Here is a 25,262-nt window from a genome sequence, read left to right as displayed (position 1 = left end):
AGAGTGAGGGTGCGGCTTCCTGTCTGCCTTGCAGTAGGACTGTCCCCCTGCCGACAACAGCTGGATCTATTCCGAGTAACAAGGCAGGCTGGGAAATGGCAGTCTCCGAAAGGCAGATGGCAGACATGAACCTGTGTGGCTGGAGTCTTTGGTCATGGATTGGCTGGAGGCAGAGGAGTGGTGAGAGGCAACAGCTGGGGGGACCCCCAAGGGAAGAAGGCTCAGAGCCAGGGTAGCGGTGGCGGGAAGACAATGAGTGGTCAGAGGGAGCAGATTGGTAGGAGGAGATGTTGGAAGCTGAAGAGGCAACAGGGTTTAGTGAGCAGGAAGAGTCAGTGGCAGAGAGCAGCCCAGAATCGGAGGCAGAGGTGGAGGCTGGAGAGGAGAGGGCTAAGAGGCAGAGATGAGGCAGGCTGCCGAAGAAGCCAGGGGGTCTCCCCCTCCTGCTGTGACCAGTCGCCCCCCCCTCCCAGAACCCAGAGAACTATGAATAGGGCAGAGCAGAGATACGTTGGAGAAGTAGCAGGTTGCTTGGAAAGGACCTGGGGTAGGAGAGGGGCCTTAGAGAGCAGTGGGAAGGCTGGGACCTTCAGTCCTCACAACTGCCTCATGGGGGCAAGACCAACTGGGAAGAGTTGCTGTGCTCACTAGGTCTGAGCGGCTTAGTTTCTTTGAATAAAGGGTTAACTTCCCTGGCACCTTGTTAGTTATTTCTGACCTGCACCTGACTCCTGCCTTGACACCATCTCAGGATGACCCCAGTTCCGTCCCCCTTGACCCTCCAACACCCTCTTGTCCTCCAGATCACCATGATGGCACCGGTGGAGTCCAAGTTCTCCCAGTCTACAGGAGATGCGGACAAGGTGGCCGACACCAGGCCCAAGGTGGCTGAATGGCGCTATGGGCCTGCCCAGCTGTGGTATGACATGTTGGGCGTTCCTGAGGATGGCAGCGGCTTCGACTATGGCTTCAAGATGAAAGAGCACAGAGAGGAGGAGGAGGAGGAGCAGGAGGTGAGTTGGGGGAAAGGCTTGAATTTGTCTCTCCTGAGGCAGGAGGACGGGGCCTTGCTGCCAGTGCCTTGGCAGTTTTTTAAACTTCTTTTTGTAAAGTTTTATTATTATTTTGTGTTACAATGTATATAAAACAGAGAACAATTATAACCATGAGCAAAAATTAAAAGATGGGAAAACAGAACTACAAAACGATCTTAGAATGACCACATGAGTTAAAACAACAAAGTTCAAGTAAAGACTGTCAGCATTCTCAGATAATGAAGTTAAGTTTTTTTTTAGGCTTATGACAAGGGTCATCTTGAAAATGACAGTTCCGCTCAGTGCTATTTTTCTGTATAAAGGGGTGCTGGAACTCATCTTTTATACCTCCCTCGTTCTCTTAGAATGGCGATGGCACCCACCTGAGAGGTGCTGGAATTGAGTTGAAAAAAAGGTCTGGTTCTGCTCTATATGTCATAAAAGAACGCTAAATATATTAAAAGTGCCTGGAGGTTTTAGTTCTTGTCGAAATCTCAAATTATGCGCAGTTTTCTCCATTACAGTGGTGCCTCGCTAGATGAAAATAATTCGTTCTGCGAGTATTTTCGTCTAGCGATTTTTTCGTCTAGCGAAGCACCAATGCAAATCGTTAGACGAAATTTTTTTTCCCCCGTCTTGCGAGGCAGCCCCATTGACAATTTCATCTTGCGGGGTAGCCTTCTGCTAGACGAATGCCTTCGTCTATCGAGTTTTTCGTCTAGCGAGGCATTCGTCTAGCGGGGCACCACTGTATAGCTGTATTCCAGATTGAGTGGTACTAGGGGTCCAGTGCAAGGTTTGGGGCTGTTTCCCATTAAGTTGCAATTTGTGCTGCCAGGATCATATACAAGACCAATTCTTTTGGCCATATTATCTGCATTGGCATCGTCTAAAATATTCAGCGACATTCATTTTGGACAGCAGGCGGTAGTTTCCATAGTAGTAAGCATCGTTTCTGTCGAAACCCCCTTGACGCTTTTCTGTTCTGCCCTTGCAGAGCGCTGTGGTGAAGGATGAGCTGCTGGCAGACGAGCACTTCCTCATGGTGACCCAGCTGCAGTGGGAGGACGACGTGATCTGGAACGGGGAGGACATCAAGCATAAGGGGACCAAGACGCAACGGGCTAGTCTGGCTGGCTGGCTGCCCTCCAGCATGACCAGGAATGCTACTGCTTACAATGCCCAGCAAGGTGATCTCAGCAGGCAGTTGGGCCGAGGGCCCATAGTTCAGTGTCAGAGCACTTGCCTTGCATGCAAAAGGTCCCAGGTTCTGTCCCTGGGCCAGGTGTGAAGGACTCCCTGGTCCTGAATGGGGTAACTGTGCCCCTGAAGGACCAGGTGCGCAGCCTGGGAATGATTGTGGACTCACAGCTGTCCATGGAGGCGCAGGTCAGTTCTGTGTCCAAGGCAGCTGTCTACCAGCTCCATCTGGTACGCAGGCTGAGATCCTACCTGCCCGCAGACTATCTGGCCAGAGTGGTGCATGCTCTGGTTATCTCCCGCTTGTACTACTGCAATGCGCTCTACGTGAGGCTACCTTTGCAGGTGACCCGGAAACTACAACTAATCCAGAATGTGGCAGCTAGACCGGTGACTGGGAGTGGCCAGTGAGACCATATAACACCGGTCCTGAAAGACCTACCATTGGCTCCCAGTACGTTTCCGAGCACAATTCAAAGGGTTGGTGCTGACCTTTAAAGCCCTAAACGGCCTCGGCCCAGTATACCTGAAGGAGCGTCTCCATCCCCATTGTTCAGCCCAGACACTGAGGTCCAGCTCCGAGGGCCTTCTGGCGGTTCCCTCACTGCAAGAAGTGAAGTTACAGGGAACCAGGCAGAGGGTTCTCCTCCTTTTGGAATGCCCTCCCATCAGAAATAAACAACTATCTGATTTTTAGAAGACATCTGAAGGCAACACTGTTCAGGAAAGTTTTTAATGTTTGATGTTCTATTGTGTTTTTAATATTGTGAGCCTCCCAAAGTGGCTGGATAAACCCAGCCAGATGGGCAGGGTATAAATAATAATAATAATTATCCCTGGCATCTCCAGGTATGGCCAGGAAGTGCTGCCTGAAAGCCTAGAATTCTGCTGGCTGCCATTTAGTGTACTCAACACTGAGCTTGGTCTGAATCAATATATGGCAACTTCCAGATAATTATGTCTCTTCAAAGCTGCTGACTTTTTTTGTTATGCTCTTGGAATTATTATTATTATTATTATTATTATTATTATTATTATTATTATTACTGTTACTCCTTTTACACATGCCTCAAGGTGATGTGCAGGCATACAATAAGAAAATGGTTTTAAAAAATACTACAGCTTTAAAAGCAATGCCAAATAAATACAGCAAAGACCTTTCATCTCTCTGCAAAAGTTTATTGAAACAAAAATGTCAACGGTTTGTTTTTAATGCCTGGTTTTATTGGTATACAGTATTTAACAAATATGCTGTGTTACATGAATGGCTGAGGTTTTTGCTGATTTACTTGGCATTTAAAGATCTTGTCGAGGAAATAAATGAGAATTGCCCCGGAACCTTTCTTAGCCAGCTGCCGCTTGGTTACAGCAGAGGCTCCCTGACCTTTCCAACACCCTCTTGCTTCTGTCTCCAGGGCTGAACCGCAGCGGGTCCCTGCTCAATTTGCCTGTCCCTATGATGCAGAAGCCCAGCATGGCAGGAGTCATGGGCCTTGCCAAGTGCAAAGAGAAGCAGCTCCCCGAGCAGCAAGGTAAGGAGGAGAGGAGGCTTGTGGCACACACAGTGAGGAGATGGTGTGTTTTGGCCAGCAAAAAGGGAACTGGTGATGATTACCTGGCAGGATCTGGGCCTGACGTATCGGCTGCAGCCCTGCCCAAACGTTAAACTTAAGGTTTCTTCAGAGGAGAAGAAGCACCCCACAACAGATCCCGACACCACCAGTGACCCTGAAGTGTTGTTGAATCCTGGCATCCCTGCCCCAGGACCAGAGATCCCCACATCTGGGTTCCTGGCTGGCTTTCTGATTCCACCCTCGCCCATCTCTCCCAGCACACAATCTCTTCAGAGCACACAAGGCTACTCAGAGCACACAAGGCTATATTGACTCAGAGTAGAATCCCAATGTACAGTTAGCTGAGTAAAAACTTAAACACGTTGCAGGATTCCCAAAAAATAGACCAGAGGCCATTGTATTTCATCCAGCAGAGCTTTACTGTTACTGAAGGCAAAAGAGCATAATGGTCACAAATGCAATAGATTCAGGATTGGCACTGTCCATAAGAAATCCAGTTGCAGCAGACTTAACTTAAACCTACAATAACTTACCGTATTTTTTGTGTATAAGATGATGCAGGAGATTAGCAGTGGTGATTGGGCGGGTGATTGGTGGCTGCGGCAAGTGGGCAGGTGGGTTGTTTGTGGCAGTGAGCGGGCAGACAATTGGCGGCTGCGGCGAGGTTGTGATCGGCAGTGGCAGGCAGGCAGGTGAGCAATTGGCGGAAGTTAGCTCCCCCACCCCCCCAAAAGCTAAACAACTTAATTTCTTAATTTTGGGTTAAAAAAAAATAGGGGTCGTCTTATACATGAAAAAATATGGTACAATAAGACTAAACCTTAACGCTAAGCATACTATATACAGAATATCACACCAGAAGGAAGAGAGATAGGGAGTGAAACTCAGGTTCCTTCTGGCCTTAATTTTATAGTCAGCATGACCTCGACAGAAGAGATAAGAGAACCACTTTAAGCCAGCTGTACTCAGCTTCTCTGAAGGAATAAGCCAAACATCATGAACCTTCCACTTGTCTCTTTCACACAGAGAAGCTTCCAGAACCCTCTTGAATTAATTAGAATAGGAAAGATCGTTACACATCAGATCAGTGCTTTCGGCACTAAGAAATGCAAACTGACAGTGTGCTATTTTTTACCGAATGCATTTTCTGTAAGAGGAAATATGGAACAAATGTGGGAAAAAAGCACAGGCGATGCTATTTTGATGTTGACTATGTCTTGGGGATGGTGCAAAAAAACTTGTGTTAAATGAGCAGCATTGATTCCACACCAGATCTCCACCAGAAGCCAATCTCCATTGACAATGTGCTCTTCCTCCTTGTCTCGTAATGGCAGAACATCGTACTGAGCCTGGAGTTTGTCTCTTCTGGAGGCACTCTGTGGGGTGGGGCCTGCCTTTTGGAAAGGTTTGGGGGAAGAGGAACTTGACGGTATCCTAGTACTTCAGACATCTTCAGAAAAGTGTTGTATGTTGTGTCGTTGCAGCATCTGTGGATGAAGACAAGCCGTGGTTTTCTATTTTCCCCATTGACAACGAAGAGCTGGTTTATGGCCGTTGGGAGGACAACATCATCTGGGATGACGAGGCGATGGAGAAAGTCTTGACCCCACCGGTTCTGACCCTTGACCCAAATGATGAAAATATAATCCTGGGTATGTCCACAGAACCATTGTGCTTTCCCTTTGGGCCTACTAGTGGTTGGAAAGAAGAGATCTCTGGCTTCCTGAAGCATGGGGATTTTGTAACTGGGGGTGAAGATGCAAAATTCAGGTGGGCTGAGGGAAATGTTTTCCTAAACAACCACCTGTCCTAGGGTGGTGAAGCTCTTGCTTTTTTTATCTCCCAGAAAACTACCTCTCCTAATGAATTCTGGGAATTGTAGTTAATATGAGTAGCCTGAGGATCTCTTACAGAACTTTCAGTAAACTGTAATTGCCAAGGTTCTTTTGCAGCTACCATGGCTGTTAACTGCCTCCCCCACCCTTATTTAAATTTGCACTGTAGCTATTTCTATACTGTAATGAGCAGTGGGGCTTAAACTGCAGAAGCAGGGAGCGAGGTAACCTGTCATGTAAAAGATCCCATAGGGAGGAACTGAACTGTTGCCTCAGGCTTAAAAATCCCCATAATCTGACTGTTTTAAGTTCAGATGGCCATTTTAAAAAAATTGGTCAGGCCATTAAAAAAAACAATAATTTTGCAAATGTAACAGGAGAATAAAAATATTGTTAGCTGGTATTAAAAAAAAGAATATTCCCTCAATCCCGACTTAAAATTATAGGTTGCTACAAATCTTTTCATGTCCAAATAGGTACCTAAAAGAGATTGATGATTATAAGCCCTGCATTCAAATGGGCTTCTTTTATGTATTTGAAGTGGTGCTGGGGATATCTGCAGGCAAGCATTCACAGTCCCTTTCTCTTGTATTGTTCCTTCCTAGAAATTCCTGATGAGAAGGAAGAGATGACGTTGAACTCTCCTTCCAAAGAGAGCAAGAAAGAGTCTTCTCTAAAGAAGAGCCGGATTCTCCTGGGCAAGACAGGAGTCATTAAGGAAGAGACTCAGCAGGTTTGCGGGAACGGCTCAGGTCCCCCCCCCCCCCCACATAAGAATGATGAACAGAAGACAAATTCTGACTCTTGCTTCCCTGTGTTTCAATTCCAGAATATGTCTCAACCAGAGGTGAAGGATCCCTGGAACCTCTCAAACGACGAATTTTACTATCCAAAGCAGCAGGGGCTTCGTGGAACCTTTGGAGGCAACATCATCCAGGTTAGAACCAGTAGGGGCAACTCTCTCCATCTCTGTGTGTGCATTTAAGTACAGTGGTGCCCCGCTAGACGAAAATAATTCATTCTGCGAATTTTTTCGTCTAGCGGTTTTTTCGTCTAGCGAAGCGGCAATGACAGCCGCACTCCGCTAAAGAAAGAAAGAAAAAAAAAGACGAAAATTTTTCGTCTTGCGAAGCAGCCCCATAGACTTTTTCGTCTTGCAGGGCAGCTTCCGCTAGACGAATGCCGTTCGTCTGGCGAGTTTTTCATCTAGTGAGGCATTCGTCTAGCGGGGCACCACTGTACACATCTCCTGCAAAATTCCATCATTCTGAGAACCATGTGCCATTGAATGGTGTTCCCTGCCTTCATCATAGGACAAGGCACCCTGTGCAGGTATAACTGGTGACCCAGCTTTCTATTGGACCCAGGGTTCCCCTGTTCTGGGATGGGGAGGTGTCCCTGTGGCTGGCTGTAATGTGCGCCCTGATTTTTGTGCCCCTCGAGTGACAGCGCATGTGTGCTTTTTACCTTGGTGCAGCACTCAATCCCTGCGGTGGAGCTTCGGCAGCCCTTCTTCCCCACCCACATGGGCCCCATGAAGTTGCGCCAGGCTCACCGGCCTCCCCTGAAGAAATACTCCTTTGGGACCATTTCCCAGCCCGGCCCTCATTCAGTGCAGCCGCTGCTGAAGCACATAAAGAAGAAAGCCAAGGTGAGCCCCACCCACTTCCTGGTTCTTCATTTGTTGTAAGCCAAAAATGGCTTATCTTCTGAGTTACGCCACAAGAGGAGTCCATTGTTGTTTATTGCAAAGCAGTAGGTTACAGTCAAATCTTTTCGCAAAACTGCAACCCCGCCCAAGGGGGTCCCGGCAGGGGTATTTATAACATTTCAAACAAAGGATTTCAATTTTCACCAATCCTGTACATCATTACCTCATTTCATGTTTAATACACGTGCGCAATAAGCTTTGCTGACTAAGCTTTGATTCTCACCGTGATCTGTTACATCGCGTTAGTATGCATGTTGGGAACCTGTGTTACGTGTAGCCATTTGTACCATGTTATCAACTTATGTTCTAGCTTATGAGCTGTATGTTTCGTGATTTACGTATTAGCTGTCCTTCTGTCCCAGTGGGGGACGACGACTTGCCAAATCATCAGTTTCGTAAAGCAACAAAATAGAAAATTATTTCCAGTAGCACCTTAGAGACCAACTGAGTTTGTTCTCGGTATGAGCTTTCGTGTGCATGCACACTTCTTCAGATACACTCATGCACACGAAAGCTCATACCAAGAACAAACTCAGTTGGTCTCTAAGGTGCTACTGGAAAGAATTTTTGTTTCGACTATGGCAGGCCAACACGGCTACCCACCTGTAAAGCAACAGGTTACCATAACTTCTCTATTAGAAGCATATTCTAGGATTTATAGGGGTTCACATTATCGCATTCATTATGGCCCTTTGGGGCACTACCACACTTTGACAGCTTCGACCTTGGCTGCTCTTCACTTTGAGGGGCTTCCCTCTCTTGCTGGGAACCCCCGCTTGGTGTGCAGGTTTCCGTTGTCTTTTGCTTTCCTGATAACCACCTCATTGCTCCGCGCCCAGATGAGAGAACAGGAGCGGCAAGCCTCTGGGGGCGGGGAGATGTTCTTCATGCGCACCCCTGCCGACCTCACTGGCAAGGACGGTGACCTCATCCTGGCCGAGTACAGTGAGGAGAACGCTCCCTTGATGATGCAGGTCGGCATGGCAACCAAGATCAAGAACTACTACAAGCGGGTGAGTGTTGCGCTGCCGGGGTTTGGCTGCCGGGGTTTTGAGCTTCTGCAATTTGAACCTGCCCTTTTTTTGACTTAATCCTGTCTTCCCTCCTGGCAGAAACCGGGCAAGGATCCTGGCGCCCCAGACTGTAAATACGGAGAGACGGTGTACTGCCACACCTCCCCGTTCTTGGGCTCTCTTCATCCGGGCCAGCTGCTCCAGGTGAGAGATCCGACTTTCAAGGGGGGCGCGGGGATCAGGATGGAGTTGGTGTGTGCTTCAAATTACCACCAGTTGCAATTGCTTCAGCAGGTGGCCTTTCTAAGGTTTGCCCATCTCTGTTTCCCAATGCAGGCATTTTGTGTGCAGCAGCAGTATTAATTCATAGAATCATAGGACTGTAGAATTGGAAGGGACCACGAGGGTCGTCTAGTCCAAATTCCTGCAATTCAGGAATCTAATAATAATAATAATTTATACCCTGCCCATCTGGCTGGGTTTTCCCACTGGGCAGCTCCCAACAGAATATTAAAACCACGATAAAACATCAAACATTGAAAACTTCCCTAAACAGGGCTGCCTTCAGATGTCTTCTAAAAGTCAGATGGTTGTTTATTTCTTTGACATCTGATGGGAGGGCATTCCACAGGGCGGGTGCCACTACCATGAATGCCCTCTGTCTGGTTCCCTGTAGCTTCACTTCTCGCAGGGAGAGAACCAGAAGGCCCTCAGAGCTGGACCCCAGTGAACGATGGGGGTGGAGACGCTCCTTCAGGTATACTGGGCTGAGACTGTTTTGCCCAGGGTGGGGCTCGAACCCACAATCCTGCGATTTAAGAGCCTCATGCGTTACCAATGGAGCTATCCAGAATTCATTTGCTTATTATTTATTACAGTATTAATAATCCACATTTCCTAAAAGTATAACGAGAGCGGTATGCAACACACAAGATTATAATAAAATCGGGGAAAGTGTCAGGCAAAAACTTCATTAAAAAAAATTAGCAAATACTGATAGGTTAAAAATAAATAAATGTAAAGTCCTGTCTAAACAATGCAGCTTTCAGAAGACCCCTAAAAAGGAGGCAGGAGTGTTTGCTGCCAAATCGCTCAGATACTTACATGAAGCGTCGGCCCTGGCAAGTAAAGTTGTGATGGACAACTCCATTGTGACTAGGGTGTTTGTGTCTTATGCATGGGTGCTTCTTGCCCAAGGTACCAGCAGAGGCCGGACGCCAGGGTGGGAAAACAACTTCATTAAGGCATCCCAGTTCATGGCAGACACATCCATGGGCTGCATCCAGTACTCCACCTGGTCTGTGGCTTCAGAGAGTATACTTAAAACATATGCAGGCAGGCAACCAGTTCTTCCACTTTCTATTTTTTTTGCACATCAAGTCACCTTTGGAGAATGGAAAATGGTGTGCTATGTGTGTTGCGAGCTTCAGACTCTGGCGTATAAATATTTTTTGTGGTGCTTGCCCATCTTGGAGCCTGCTGTTATCTCGACTGTCTCTTGTGTTTGGTGGATAATCCCAGTGCATCTCAAGGACTAAAACTGGCCTGTAAGGTGATGCCGGATTCCTTTTCTTCCTCTGACTGCTTTTGCAGTTGACCAAAAGGTGACCCTTTTTTCTTTTGTCAGGCATTTGAAAACAATCTCTTCCGGGCTCCGATCTACCTTCACAAGATGCCTGAAACAGACTTCTTAGTTATCCGGACGCGACAAGCTTATTACATCCGGGAGCTGGTGGATATATTTGTGGTTGGACAAGAATGTCCTCTCTTTGAAGTTCCTGGACCCAACTCTAAACGGGCCAACACCCACATCCGAGACTTTCTACAGGTTTGTTTTTGTGGTTTGTGCAAATCATCTCTTCAGCAAGCTCAGGGAAGAGAAAAAAATTATTTTTAGCAAGTTGCTTAGCACATATAATTGGCGTTGTCTCAGCTGTGACACATGGGCCTGTGCAAGAGGACAGACGGTTAAAAAAAAGGTCTTCATACTTGAGATCAGAAAGGGATCAGCTCAGGTTGGCTAGTAACCTCAGAGTACTTGTCCTCTCTTGTAGTTTGGCTCACTTGCTAGAGACTTCTGTTGTTGTCGTCTTTAAAAAGTCATTAGTTTTTTTTTCCAAAAAAGCAAACAATAAAATTGAGCAAATCAAATCAAAAGGTCATGCACAACATAGAGAAACCACAGCTGGCCAGTTGGGCTCTTGGTGGGCAGAGAGGAACTGGGCCGCACTGGGGTCGCCCGGTTTACGCCCCCTACTGGCACCCCCTCACACTACGCCCCTGCTTGTAATGCATACTGTTCCTTGGGCTTCCTTGCCAGGTCTTCATATATCGCCTGTTCTGGAAGAGCAGAGACCGGCCCCGAAGGATCCGCATGGAGGATATTAAGAAGGCCTTTCCTTCCCACTCGGAGAGCAGCATCCGCAAGCGGCTGAAGCTCTGCGCAGACTTCAAGCGCACAGGTAGGCTTTGCTCACTTCGCGGTGTCATGCAGGTGCCCCGTTCCGCCGAGGTGGCCAGTCGCTGAGCGTAGCATCGTTTTTCTGAGAAGGGGCCACAGCTCGGCATTAGAGCACCTTCATTGCCAGCAGAAGGTCCTGTGTTTTGTCTCTGCCATCTCCAGTTAAAAGGATCGGGCCACGAGTACTGCAGTTGGAACGCCTTCCGACACTTCCCACATTTGAAATGTTGTCTGCTTGCTCGCCCTGCTCTTGGGGCTATGAGAGGAGGGAGGGAATATTTCCTAGCCTGGCTTATTGGGGACCCTTGCCTGTTTCAGGGATGGACTCGAACTGGTGGGTTCTAAAGCCAGATTTCCGACTACCCACCGAAGAGGAGATCAGAGCGATGGTGTCTCCAGAGCAGTGCTGTGCCTATTACAGCATGATCTCTGCCGAGCAGCGCTTGAAGGTGAGCCCTATGCCTTTTGTGAATTTCCTCAGCCTTCATTGGTTGCTTGCTTTTGCGCTTTGCAAGGTATTTTGAGAACTGCAAAGCCCATCTTCCTCCTGCCAATCTCCACCAGTGGGAGAATCATATAAAGGCAAAGTATATGCTACAGAACCTGGTCAGTGGTGGTGTAGTGGTTAGAATGTCAGACTAGGACCTGCGAGACTAGGGTTTCAAATCCCCATCTCAGCCATGCAGCTCGCTAGGTGACCTTGGGCCGGTCACTGCTTCTCAGCCTATCCTACCTCACAGGGCTGTTGTGAGCTCCTTGGAGGAAAAAAGTGGGATATAAATGCAGTAAGTAAACAAATGACCCGGAAGCTGTACGCTGGCTCCCTCGGCCAGTAAAGCGAGATGAGCGCCGCAATCCCAGAGTCGTCCGCGACTGGACCTAACGGTCAGGGGTTCCTTTACCTTTAAACAAATAAACCTTAAATGCATCCTAAATAAATAATACCTATTGGCCCGAATATAAGCTGCACCCGTAAATAAGCCAGACCTTTAAAATTTGGCAGCTTGGGGGAGGCGGGTGGGTGGGCTGGGCGCTGTTGCCTTGCGCTCCTGGGCCGCTTCCAGGGGGGTGGGAGTCGCGCCACTTTGCCGGTAGCGTAAGGTTGCAAATATAAGCTGCGCTTTAACTTTTCAAGATCGGAATTTGGAAAAAAAGGTGTGGCTTATATTCAGGCCAATACGGTAAATAAATTTCTTGTTAGCAAGTAGACTAGCCCAAGGGAGTAGATGATCCTGTGCCATCAGCTGTCCGCCCTGGAGTGTCGTGGACTGACTAGATGCAAGGGGGGGCACTAATTTGTGAGCCCCCAAGGGAAAGAAGGCTCAGAACCAGGGGAATGGTGGTGGGGCGACAATGAGTGGTCAGGGAGGAGGAGGTGTTGGAAACTTGAAGAGGCAACCGAGTTTAGTGAGAAGGAACAAGGTGGGACAGAGAGCAGGTCAGAGCAGGTTGTTGAGGAAGGGGGCAAGAAGCAAAGTAGAGGCAAGCTGCTGAAGAAGCCAGGGAGTCTCCCCTCCTGCTGCAACCAGTTCCTCTCCCCCCAGGTTTCCAAAACATGCAGAGAAATGAAAAGAACAGAGCTGAAATCGGTTGTATGCAGAAGCAGTTTGGGAAAGACCCTGGAGAGGAGGAGCCTTAGAGAGTGGTGGGAAGGCAGGGACGTTTAAGTCCTCGCGACTGCCTCGTTGGATTAAGACCTGGGACTCTGCTAGATTGGCAAAGGAATAGCGTTCTATGTGCATTGTATATGCGATATAACACGGTGACACCAGGTGGCGCTGTGGAGCCCATCTTTCCCTCCCGGATTTCCCTGTATGGCCCTACAACGCATTTAACCAAATCGCTTATTTGACGTGCCTAGATCCAGCCTTACTGGGACCACTAGGCCTGCGCTGTTTTGGTTTCTTTGAGTTAACTGCACAGACAGCGTGGTTTTTGTTTTTTAAAATTGCTGACCTACGCTTGACTCCAGCTCCTGACATTCACCTGGCATATGGGGGTGTCCCACGTGACTCAGAAAATTGCTTCCTAACCCTCTCTTTCCTCAGGACGCAGGTTATGGAGAGAAATCCTTCTTTGCCCCAGAAGAAGAAAACGAGGAGGACTTCCAGATGAAGATAGATGATGAGGTACAGCTGGCAGTATCCAGGGTGCAATAGGGGCCCGCGGGTGCTAGGCCACTGGGGAAGTGGTAAATGTTCTCAGGTGGAGATAATCTCTTCTCACGGCCTCGGCTGCCCAGGCCTGGAGTGACATGGCTTCCCCCCCTCTCTTCCTCTCAGGTCCGCACAGCTCCCTGGAACACCACACGGGCCTTCATTGCAGCCATGAAGGGGAAATGTCTCTTGGAAGTGACGGGAGTGGCAGACCCTACGGGATGTGGAGAAGGCTTCTCCTACGTGAAGATCCCAAACAAGCCAACACAACAGAAAGTAAGTGGAAGGGCCAGGTTAGAAAAAGTGTGGATTTATGATTTATAATGAACTGGGGGAAAAAACGTTTAAAATGACTTTTGTAAAAAAAAGCCGGAAGCTTTTCTGTTAGGGATTATAGGACAAGACATACCAAAGAAAATAAAGAACTTACTTATGTATGGTACAACGGCAGCGAGAGTTTTGCTAGCACAAGGACGGAAAAAGGAAGAAATACCAACAAAGGAAGAATGGCAAGAAAAATGGATGAGCTACGCGGAACTGGCAAAACTAACAAATAAATTGCGTGAAAAGGGCAATCGGGACTTTCAGGAAGAATGGGAATTTTACATAAATTATTTGAAGAAACAACGAAGAGACTTAGATTCATTGGCAGGATTTGAATAAACACACACAAATTTTATTAGCAGATTAGGATTTTGAATAACAGGAGAATAATATTTTAAATTGTACAATATGCAGAAGCAATATTGAATTAACAAAAACAGTTAAGGGAGCTGGGGGAAGTCCTGGGGGGGGGTGGGAGGGGGGGAAATGTATTGGATATTATTGTTTGATAATTTGTATGGATTTAAAATTTTCTTAATAAAATGTTTTATATACATACATATACATACATACATACATATACATACACACACACACACACACACATATAATTTTATTAAGAAAATTTTAAATTTAAATTTTAAGCAAGGGCCCATGGTTGTGAGGCAGTTGCTTAGGAACCTCCTCCTTTTGTTGCTTCCTCCTCTTATTTGCCGGTGAGGAAGGGAGAAGGTGATGAGCTTTCCTGTTCTGCCCCCTGAGGTAGTTAGGGGTTGGATAAGGTTAGGGAGGCGGCTAGGCCTGAAGCACGTTTCCTTCCCCAACCTCTTTGCCCCAGGCCTGGGAAGCGGGAGGGTAACTGGATAGGACTCTGGCAGAAAGAGTCCTGCTCTCCTTCTCCTTCAAGCAGGACGACAAGGAGCCCCAGCCGGTGAAGAAGACGGTGACCGGGACGGACGCGGACCTGCGGCGCCTGTCGCTCAAAAACGCCAAGCAGCTCCTGCGCAAGTTTGGCGTTCCCGAGGAGGAGGTGAGTAGGCGCCGTCTCAGGCTTGTGCTCGGAGCCTCCCCTTGGCAGCCTCTTCCACTCAGCCAACCTCTCTCCGCAGATCAAGAAGCTCTCCCGCTGGGAGGTGATTGACGTCGTGCGCACCATGTCCACGGAGCAGGCTCGCTCGGGCGAAACCCCAATGAGCAAATTTGCCCGCGGGTCTCGCTTTTCCGTGGCGGAGCACCAGGAGAGGTACAAGGAGGAGTGCCAGCGCATCTTTGACCTGCAGAACAAGTGAGTTTCTTTGGCCTGTGCCAAGGGCATGTGACCTTTTCTGATACGCTTTCCCCCGCCCAGTGTCCTGACTATGAACCAGAAGAGCCTTTATTTGCACCAGCCACTAGCCATAGCGGTAAAATAAAATGTACTGAAGATAGAGGTAAAAACCTAACTATACATTTTGGAGGTTTACATCAATGATCCAATAATAGATCCAGTTACAGGTAGGTAGCCGTGTTGGTCTGCCATAGTAAAATAATAATAATAATAATAAAAAAATCCTTCCAGTAGCACCTTAGAGACCAACTAAGTTTGTTCTTGGTATGAGCTTTCGTGTGCATGCACACCAATAATAGATCTTATTCTAATTGGCCCCGCTAAAATCCTTGCAGTTTTTGCTGATGCCTGATCATCATCATCATCATCATTTTATTTGTATGCCGCCTTTCCACAGTTAAAAACAATGCTCAAGGTGGCTTACAACATGACAAGATTTACTTAATTACAAAAGTCATAAACAATAAATAAACCACATTTAAAAAAATACACAACCAAATGGAAAACAATTTCCACATAAATAAAAATCTAAATCTAAGGATACAGCATTAATGTCAGTTTAAAATGACATAGGTAAAATATAACAGCATTTTTTTAAAAAAATGGAGCCCTCTCTGTCCAGCAGCAGTCCTTTACGGAGCCCGCCAGGCCCCACCCTAGGCCAGGGAGTGAGTGGCAGGACTGGGGCCCTCAGGCGCTGAGCAGAGGAGTCCTTTCTTGGTCTGCTAAAACAAAGGACCCAGTAGCAATGGTTGAGGGACCCAGCATGGACAATAATAGAGGGGTAACAATCTCACTCCACAAATCTTTATGAAGAGTGCAGACCAGAAGCACATGAGCCACTGACTCAGTACTGCCATGTCCACATGGACATAACTGTTTTTCCAGTGGGATTTTTTGAAATCGACCCTCAAGCACAGCCGAAGGCAGTATATTCAGTCTTGCAAAAGCGAAGGCGCGTCTGTATTTTGGAATTGTTGATTTTTGCAAATAGGGTGCCAGTGTCTGTCCTGACTATGCTTTAGGCAGCTTTCGGTGTCCTAGTGTGTGTAGGAGAGTCGCCAGGGCTCTGTGGTTATGACTGCTTGAAAGCCGCTGCGATGTCTTGTGTTTCCGCCCTCCTGTTTGCGGCCCAGCGCCTTACATGCTACAAACCCACAGAGGTTGACCCCGGTGGTGGTTTTCTGCTTCAGGGTCCTGGAGTCTACGGAGATCTTATCCACGGACACCGACAGCAGCTCTGCCGAGGACAGCGACTTTGAGGAGATGGGGAAGAACATTGAGAACATGCTCCAGAACAAGAAGACCAGCTCCCAGCTGTCGCGGGAGAGGGAAGAGCAGGAGCGGAAGGAACTGCAGAGGATGTTGATGGGGGAGGACAGCGTCAACGAGAAGGAGAGGGGCAAGAAAGACAGGAAGGACAAGAAGGGGCTCTGTGAGTGCCTGGCAGGGGCAGGGAGGTCCCCAAATAGGGGGCAGCTCTGGTATCCAGCTATAGTCTTAATGCAGCAGCAACTGTGGCATTCCTGGTGTTCTTGGACTCTTAACTCCCAGCATTCTCTGCCAGTATGGCCCAATGGTCAGTGATGATGGGAGTTGTGGTCCAGATATAGCTATAGCTATACAGGTGAAACTCGAAAAATTAGAATATCGTGGGAAAGTCCATTTATGTAAGCAATTGTTTTCATTAGCCACTGGAGTTTATGAGATAGACTCATGACATGCAAAGCGAGATATGTCAAGCCTTTGCTTGTTATAATTGTGATGATTATGGCGTGCAGCTGATGAAAACCCCAAAGTTGAAATTGTTAATGTGGGGTTCTCATCAGCTGTACGCCATAATCATCGCAATAATAACAAGCAAAGGCTTGACATATCTCACTTTGCATGTCATCATGAGTCTATCTCATATATTAGTTTCACATTTTAAGTTGAATTACCGAAAGGAATGAACCTTTCCACGATATTCTAATTTTTCGAGTTTCACCTGTATATAGCCCTCTGTCTCTCTTGTGCATGTGGGTGTACACAGAGAAACTTAACAAATGCCATATAACACTGGGATAGTCCAGAGGGCTTCTTCAGATGGTGGTCAGTGTCTAAGGATCATTTAGGTCTTTGGGCATTTAAGGCTTACAGAGAAAGGGAACTTGGAAAGTGGGAACAGAAGTGGGCACGAAGGCTTGCTGAAGGTGCTCTCCTGGGGTGCACATTGCTTAAAAGGTGCATGGTTTAATGGGGGGGGGGTGGCGGTTCCTGTGTGCTCTCTCCTGAACGTCCAGTCCCAAGGCCTGCCTTTGCCCCTTCCCCTTGGATATTGGGGACACTAGGCATTTCGGTTTCCGCATGGAGAGCTCACCGCCTTGTCTGTTTCCCTCGGCAACGCAGCATGTGTTTTTTCTTGCAGCCTCCACCCCTGGCAGCCTGGGAGGGTCTCACAAAGACGACGACACGGCTTCTGTGACCAGCCTGAACTCCTCCGCCACGGGCCGCCGCTTGAAAATCTACCGCACTTTCCGCGACGAGGACGGGAAGGAGTACGTGAGGTGCGAGACGGTCCGCAAGCCCGCGGTCATCGATGCCTACAGCAGGATACGGACAACCAAGGACGACGAGTTCATGTAAGGCCATTCCAGAGACGCTGCTTTCCTCTTGGGAGCAACATGTTGGTAGGGTGGGAATCTCCTTGCCAAAGGAGAGCGGCGAGGGGCCAGAAAATGTGCAGTGCGTTTATATTTGTTCCTTTTAAAAAAATGTTGCATCCTGCCTTTGTGCCTTTTTCTACGTGGGAAAAAAATATTTTAAAATACACATGGGCGGGATATAGCAAATCAGAAAATATGGAACCAGCACAAGGAGTCAGGCAGAGTGAATTAAATCGGGCAGTTGCCAACACTGTAGTCCAGAGGTGAGGAACCTGTGGCCCCATCAGATGTTGTTGGATTCCAAATCCCATCAGCGTTAGCTGGCATAGGCAGTGGTCAAGGATGATGGGAGCTGTAATCCAGCAACATCTGAAAAGCCATATGCCTAGTTTTTGTTTATCTGTGTGCTTTCTTGCTTAGTGGCCGGCCCTACCGTTAGGCCAGGGAAACCTGTGGTCATCTGGAAGTTGCTGGCTATACACAGCTCCCATCACGGCTTGCCAGCAGAGCCAATTGTCTGGGATGATGGGAGTTTGAGTCCCGCAACATCAGATTCCCTCCCCCACTGTGTTGACCAAAGGCCTTTGTGTTTCCAGTCGGAAGTTTGCCCTCTTTGATGAGCAGCACCGGGAGGAGATGCGGAAAGAGAGACGCCGGATCCAGGAGCAGCTGCGGCGGCTCAAACGAAACCAAGAGAAGGAGAAGTTGAAGGGTCCTCCTGAGAAGAAGCCCAAGAAGATGAAGGAGAGGACAGACCTTAAGGTAAGCTGTCTCTCTCGAAAACTTGGGCTGCCTCCGGCTCCTTCTCTTGTGGTCTTTAAATTTTAAAGTAATAGTCCAGCTGTTGTGTTTGTGAAAGAAAAATAAGCAAGCATGTGTGGCAGCATCTCAGAAACCAGAGTGTGGGCCTTAGCAGGTGGTGCTTGGGGGTGCTATCCTGTTCTTGTTCTTTCCTCAATATCTAGTAGAAGCAGAATAAGTTCTGCAAGGAAGGATACATGTTGTTGTTGTTGTTCAGTCGTTCAGTCATGTCCGACTCTTCGTGACCCCATGGACCAGAGCACGCCAGGCACGCCTATCCTTCACTGCCTCTCGCAGTTTGGCCAAACTCATGTTAGTAGCTTCGAGAACACTGTCCAACCATCTCATCCTCTGTCATCCCCTTCTCCTTGTGCCCTCCATCTTTCCCAACATCAGGGTCTTTTCTAGGGAGTCTTCTCTTCTCATGAGGTGGCCAAAGTACTGGAGCCTCAACTTCAGGATCTGTCCTTCTAGTGAGCACTCAGGGCTGATTTCTTTAAGAATGGATAGGTTTGATCTTCTTGCAGTCCATGGGACTCTCAAGAGTCTCCTCCAGCACCATAATTCAAAAGCATCAATTCTTCTGCGATCAGCCTTCTTTATGGTCATAGATGGACAGGTGGAGAGTTTGGACCAAATGTGATCCACCTGGAGGAGGAAACTGGCAAGCCACTCCAGTATCCCTGCCAAGAAAACTCCATGGACAAAGAAGGAAACATGTAGCCCAGCTTAATTCAGTTGCTGTTGAGAGACTGCTGCATTTAAATTGCATAGCTGCAGAATCCAATTAAAAAAAAAATCCCAGCCATGCAGCTAAAAAAAAAAATTACTGTGGCACCTTAAAGACTAACACATTTTATTAAGGCATAAAATTTTGTGGGCTCAAACCCCCATTGTCAGAAGCATTAGGTGAAAGTTTGCAGTTAGAAAGCAGAAATTTTAATAAGTTTCAACTCTTATCACAGACTATTTTTTTGCATCTCCTTTGCCATTCAGCTCCCACCTTAAAAGTCTCTCCTTTATCTACCTTCCAGCTAAGAACTCCATGCCACTGACAGGGTGAGCTTGAATCCACGAAAGATTACAGCATAATAAATTTGTTAGTCTTTAAGCGTGCCACGAGACTCTTTAATTTTTTTAGCTACATGGCTACCTATCTGGGATTTCCTCCCGCTAAATCTGGATTCTGCAGCTATGCAACTTAGTATGTACACAGTTTAGCTTTAAGCTGCTTTTGTGTTGCTGGCGCTGGTGCTGCAGTTGATGAAAGCCTTGCCTGTGTCCCTTGAGAACTACCCCCCCTTTTTTTTTTGCTTCTGGGGCCAAGCCTTCACTCCTTTGCTTTTGCTTGCAGTTAAAGTGTGGCGCTTGCGGTGCCATTGGCCACATGCGGACCAACAAATTCTGCCCCCTCTACTACCAAACCAACGCTCCGCCCTCCAACCCCGTCGCCATGACGGAGGAGCAGGAGGAGGAGCTGGAGAAGACCGTCATCCCCAACGATAACGAGGAGCTGATCAAAGTGGAGGGGACCAAGATCGTCTTGGGGAAGCAGCTCATCGAGAGGTGAGAGGCGCTCGGCATCATCTCACGGATAGGCGAGTCTGCTGGATCAGGGCCATGGCCCATCTAGTCCAGCATCCTAATCTCACAGTGGGGACCCAAATGTCTGTGGGAAGCCCCCAAGCGCAAGAGCACCTCTCCCCTCCTCTGATCTTTAGCAACTGGCATTCAGAAGCATCATTGGCTCTGACCGTGGGGGCAGGTCAATAACCATTGCGGTTGGTAGCCATTGACGGGTCTGGAGAGCCAGTGTGGTGTAGTGGTTAAGAGCGGTAGACTTGTAATCTGGGGAACCGGGTTCGCGTCCCCGCTGCTCCACTTGCAGCTGCTGGGTGACCTTGGGCTAGTCACACTTCTCTGAAGTCTCTCAGCCTCACTCAGCTCACAGAGTGTTTGTTGTGGGGGAGGAAGGGAAAGGAGAATGTTAGCTGCTTTGAGACTCCCTTCGGGATATCAAATCCAGACTCCTCCTCCTCCTCCTCCTCCTCCTCCTCCTCTTCCTGTGGGAGCAAGTTCCATAGTTTAACTATGCATTGCAGGAATAAGTGCCAATTTTTCCAACCTTCAGCTTCATTGAATGGCCACAATTTCTAGTGTTATCAGAGAAGGAGAAAAACTTGCCCCTATGCCAGTGGTTTTTAACCTTTTTGAGTCCACATCTCCCTTGACCGGTCACATTCCTTCTGCGGCTCCCCTGTGGAAGCCACTTACCCTGGGGTTCCTTTGCAGTAAGTGGGGATTTCCCCGTTCTGCTTCTTCCCTGCTCCTTTATGGCACCCTTTTGGGCTCGCAGGTAACCACCCAAAACAGAATAACAGGGTTGTGTCTCCTGTGTTAATCATAAGTGAGAGCAGACCCAAAGAATGAATATGCCTAACTTAGGCTCGTTAATTTTTGTGGATCTGCTCCAAGTAGTACTTAGTCGGAAGAGGTCTTGTAGATCATCTAGCTCAAACCTTTCGCTCAGCAACGAATCCGTAAACGGTGAAACCATGAAATGGTGTGACCCGCCAGGCAGGAGCGTTGCAGAAAAGAAATGCCGTTGCCCAAGGATCAGCAGCGAAGATGCCTCATGGGTCTGTTTGGCAAGGCTGTTCCCAAAAAGAGAAGGCCATTGGATAATTGAAGAGATAGCTCACATACCACCCATTGCACAGGGTGCAAGGCAGTTAACCATCAAGGTAAAATAAAAAGAATCCAAAACACCTGTCAGGAAACCCCCCTCCCCACGACAGGTAGCATCCCGGGAGAGCCTGCAGTACAGGGAACCCCACCCCCTTTGTTCACCAGTTCGTCATCCCCCTCCTCAGCAGGAAGCGACCATTCCTCCAGTGGGGAGGGGGAGTTAGAGGCAGGAAGTCGGCGCAGGGGCTGTGAAGAGATCGCAGAGCCTGAGCACCAAGGGGGAAGCGGGGAACAGGGACAGTTTCCCACGCTCCGAGTTCGCAGACAGGAAGGATGTGGAAGGGGGAGGCGGGGGTTCAGGATCCCACGCCTCTTTTGCTGGACAAAGAACCGGAAGGGTTCATTCCTGAACTCTGCGGAGGGATGAGATGGACGTTTGAACTTTTGCTCTGCGTTTGGCTGATTTCTCATGAGCAACCACTGAACGTCCTTACAACACCCATAAAATAACATAATCCTTTAAAAATAACCACGCAACAGCTCATAGGAAGTCACTAAACATCAATTACTAATAGCAGCAGGAGCAGCAACTGACTGACGCACAAAATAGAATTGGTAGCACCTTAAGGATACAGCAGCAGGCTGCTTTGTGAGCTGACCCGTGGTGGGGTTACAGCTCTTCAACTTACAGCTCCTTTGACCCCAGACTAGACCCACTGAAAGAGTAAACGGGCTTCTTGCTGTGCTCTTTGTGCTTGACTCATTCCCTCCCAGAGTGGCGGCTAGATGCACCAAAGGAAGAGGGGGGGTGCAAGCTACAGTTCGTGTGTCTCTCCTCTCTCCTTGCAGCGCGGATGAAGTTCGCAGGAAGTCTTTAGTGCTGAAGTTCCCGAAACAGCAGCTTCCACCGAAGAAGAAACGGCGCGTCGGGACCACGGTTCATTGCGACTACTTGAACGTGAGCCCTTCCCTGACTTTCGTGCTCCTTCCCCCTGCCCACGGTCCGTCTGGGAGACAGTTGCAGTGACAAGGACTTACTTCAAGCCTCGGTCAGAGGGCCAGTAGGCTGCAAGCTGGCTGCAGCTAGAGGGCAATCCCTCCCCTAAAGCAGTGTTTTTCAACCTTTTTTGGGCAAAGGCACACTTGTTTCATGAAAAAAATCACGAGGCACACCACCATTAGAAAATGTTAAAAAATTTAACTCTGTGCCTATATTGACTATATATAAAGTAATTCTCTTGAATAGGAATCAAATAAACAATTTTTCCCACGGCACACCAGGCAACATCTCGCGGCACACTAGTGTGCCGCGGAACAGTGGTTGAAAAACACTGCCCTAAAGAGCAGAGACCAGCTGAGTGCTTGGTGATGCTCTTTGTCAAGATCTTTGTGCAAACCTTGGAAGGGTCTTTAACGTGTCGCTTCTGTCTCTTTCAGCGGCCTCACAAATCCATCCACCGGCGGCGCACCGACCCCATGGTGACCCTGTCCTCTATCCTGGAAAGCATTATCAATGAGATGCGAGATCTTCCCAATGTAAGACCTCTTTCCCTGCGGGGTTTGATTTTGGCCTCTTCTGGTTGTGTGTTACGTGCAGAGGCAAGGCGGCTCTTTGCTTCCCAGATATCAGGAGGACTAGCTCCTTGGTTGTATGTGAACAACAGAAAACCTGGTTTATGAGATTTTGTACAGGATTTTGTAAGAGATTTTCTACAGGGTGTCCTTTATCCAAAGGTTGTAGGGTGGTTCACAACACAAAAGTAGAAAATGAGAACACAAAATACGTAAGAAAAACAAACCAAGAACCCCCTCGAAGGTGAAATGTGTAAAACATTTCTCAAAGGGAGGCTATTTGCCTGGAATGGATCTGGTAGCTTTTTGGGGGGCAGGCAGGCTGTTTTCTGCCCTCTGCCTGGCAAGCAACGCTTTTAATACTTGTATGTTGCTGTACCCAGCCCTGATACCTTAAGGGAAAGCGGTATGCAAAAGGGAAGCTCACCTTCCTTTCCGGTTTTCCTCTGCTTCTCCCAGACATATCCCTTCCACCAGCCTGTTAACGGGAAGGTCGTCAAAGATTATTACAAGATCATCACTAAGCCAATGGACCTGCAGACCCTGCGCGAAAACGTCCGCAAACGCCTTTACCCATCCCGCGAAGAATTCCGGGAGCAGGTGGAGCTGATCGTGAAGAACAGTGCCACATACAATGGTGATGGTTAATTGGTTTTCTTTTCTTTTCTTTTTAATGAAATAAACATTTCTCTTCTCCTGAGCTCCTTGCATGAAGTGTCCCAGCCTTAAAATACTAGTCATGGCAACTGGGGCAGTGACCTGGTGCTCTTTCTGAGGAGGCGAAGGGTGGCTTTTAAGTATTCACTTGTAAGGCTGCCTGTACCAAGGAAATGCCTTCTGATGCTCACCAGCTTTACAGTGCTTGTCCTATCTTCATTAGGTGTCCAGCTATTTCCTTGACTGACAGCCTTACATATTTGTAGCTTGCCAGCATATTTTCTTCCTGCAGTTTCCTGATTTTCCTCTTCTCTCGGTGTGGCTGATTCCCTTTCCTCTCCTTGTCCATTTTATCAGCAGGACCAGCACCTACCTTGCCTCGGGTGACTTCCAGTTAGAACTGAACTAGTCCTTCTGGACTACTAAGGAAGAGCTGTGATACCTGCTCCTTCTCTCTGGTGCTGTGATCTCCCAGCAGCTTGCTTTGTCTGCTGCTTCTCAGTCTCCATCCCACCAAAGGGCAGCCTTTGCCAATCTCATGCCCTCCCAGATCTTTTGGACTACAACTCCCATCAGTCCCAGACCTTATTGGCTTGGGCTGATGGGAGCTGCGGTTCCAAAACACCTGGGGGACACCAGCTGGTTGCGAAAGGGGAGAGTTTGCTCCCTGAGACTCTCGATGAGTCTGAGTTGGCTCTCTGTGCCACTGGGGAATGCGACTAACCTAGCCATATGGAATCTTAAACTTGTGATTCTCCTTTCAACCTAGCAAGGTTCTCAAGGCAGCTCGCAACAGCGGCACCCCACAACAAATGTTTCTGTTGTGTGTTTGCAGGCCCAAAGCACTCTTTGACCCAGATCTCTCAGGCGATGCTGGACCTCTGTGACCAAAAATTAAAAGAGGCAAGTCAGGGTGTGGAGGGAGGGAGGGATTGCTTGTGGCTTTGCAACAAACTCAGGACTGCTCACAGTGAAAGCCACTCTCCAGGGTTTCAGGGAGGAGGCATTCCTGGTTCTACTGGAAATGCCAAGGATTGAACTCTGCCAGTGAGCTGTGCTCCTTTCTAGTGCACAGCCGAATTTTTGGAGTGTGTGTGTTATAAAGGAGTTGCTGTGAATCTGTGCGCATTTCTGTACCTTTGTGCCCTTTCAGAAGGAAGATAAACTGGCTCGTTTGGAAAAAGCAATTAACCCCCTACTGGATGATGACGACCAAGTGGCCTTCTCCTTTATTCTGGACAACATTGTCACCCAGAAGATGATGGCTGTTCCTGATGTAGGTCTGCCCCTGGAATATTGTGGTGGTCCCCTTCTGTGGTTTCCAGCAACTGGCGTTCGGAAGCATTGGTGCCTCCAACTCTGGAAGGCAGATCATAGCCATCCTGGCTAGCGGCCATCGATAGCCCTCTCCTCTATGAAATTGTCTAATTCTTTTTAAAGGCCTGTTGGCCATCTCTGACTCCCGTGGGAGAAAGTTCCAGTTTAACTATATGCTTCCTGTAGAAGTACTTTCATCCAATGGCGTTTCCGGGCATTCTGGTTTCCGTCACGGTGTCCCGTTGTGCCAGAAGCGGTTTAGTCCTGCTGGCCACGTGACCCAGAAAGCTGTCTGTGGACAAACGCCGGCTCCCTCGGCCTGAAAGCGAGATGAGCGCCGCAACCCCATAGTTGCTTTTGACTGGACTTAACCGTCCAGGGGTCCTTTACCTTTTGCCAGTGTGGTGTAGTGGTTAGGAGCCATGGACTTGTAATCTGGTGAACCGGGTTCGTGTCTCTGCTCCTCCACATGCAGCTGCTGGTGACCTTGGGCTAGTCACACTTCTCTGAAGTCTCTCAGCCCCACTCACCTCACAGAGTGTTTGTTGTGGGGGAGGAAGGGAAATAGCCACTTTGAGACTCCTTTGGGCAGTGATAAAGCGGGATATCAAATCCAAACTCCTCCTCTTCTTCCAATATTCAGCTTCCCTCAGTGCCCTTGAGTTCTAGAGCTATGAGAGAGGGAGAAAACCCTTTTTCTATCCACATTTCTATCCACACGCCGTGCAAAATTTTATTTCCCTTTTTTATATATAAATTTCTATCGCACCACTTCTTACTTGCCTTTTTCTCTAAGCCAAAGAAGTCTGGAGTATTCTTACCCCTGTATTTACTTGGGTTTGGCTAAAATGGTGTAGCAGACTGCAAGCAAACCACCACAGGATTTGGGATTTGCTGGCAGGTGCAGGAAACGGAACGTTTCCTTTAGCTTCAGCTAGCTAGGTGTT

General features: G+C 48.2%; 1 protein-coding gene across 4 annotated transcripts in view; it reads left to right on the top strand.

The window, feature by feature from the left end:
* LOC117059464 (transcription initiation factor TFIID subunit 1) overlaps positions 1-25,262 on the top strand; it is a 43,634-nt gene that overhangs the window by 6,739 nt on the left and 11,633 nt on the right. For 3 of the 4 annotated variants that reach the window (XM_033171228.1, XM_033171229.1, XM_033171225.1), the window contains 25 exons: positions 804-1,013; positions 2,032-2,224; positions 3,650-3,766; positions 5,293-5,460; positions 6,249-6,376; positions 6,473-6,580; positions 7,121-7,294; positions 8,194-8,367; positions 8,467-8,571; positions 9,995-10,195; positions 10,688-10,829; positions 11,147-11,277; positions 12,877-12,957; positions 13,111-13,260; positions 14,219-14,338; positions 14,418-14,593; positions 15,829-16,070; positions 17,043-17,256; positions 17,877-18,042; positions 19,436-19,647; positions 21,619-21,727; positions 22,207-22,305; positions 22,801-22,978; positions 23,834-23,901; positions 24,152-24,274. In XM_033171228.1, the coding sequence (XP_033027119.1) occupies positions 804-1,013; positions 2,032-2,224; positions 3,650-3,766; positions 5,293-5,460; positions 6,249-6,376; positions 6,473-6,580; positions 7,121-7,294; positions 8,194-8,367; positions 8,467-8,571; positions 9,995-10,195; positions 10,688-10,829; positions 11,147-11,277; positions 12,877-12,957; positions 13,111-13,260; positions 14,219-14,338; positions 14,418-14,593; positions 15,829-16,070; positions 17,043-17,256; positions 17,877-18,042; positions 19,436-19,647; positions 21,619-21,727; positions 22,207-22,305; positions 22,801-22,978; positions 23,834-23,901; positions 24,152-24,274 (3,789 nt within the window). Of the gene's footprint in view, positions 1-803; positions 1,014-2,031; positions 2,225-3,649; positions 3,767-5,292; positions 5,461-6,248; positions 6,377-6,472; positions 6,581-7,120; positions 7,295-8,193; positions 8,368-8,466; positions 8,572-9,994; positions 10,196-10,687; positions 10,830-11,146; positions 11,278-12,876; positions 12,958-13,110; positions 13,261-14,215; positions 14,339-14,417; positions 14,594-15,828; positions 16,071-17,042; positions 17,257-17,876; positions 18,043-19,435; positions 19,648-21,618; positions 21,728-22,206; positions 22,306-22,800; positions 22,979-23,833; positions 23,902-24,151; positions 24,275-25,262 lie in introns of all 4 variants that reach the window. The other variant, XM_033171227.1, reaches the window with a different exon arrangement.

The sequence above is a fragment of the Lacerta agilis genome, chromosome 14 (assembly GCF_009819535.1).
Source record: "Lacerta agilis isolate rLacAgi1 chromosome 14, rLacAgi1.pri, whole genome shotgun sequence".
Lineage (NCBI taxonomy): Eukaryota > Metazoa > Chordata > Lepidosauria > Squamata > Lacertidae > Lacerta > Lacerta agilis.
This window is presented reverse-complemented; position numbering and strand designations above follow the sequence as displayed.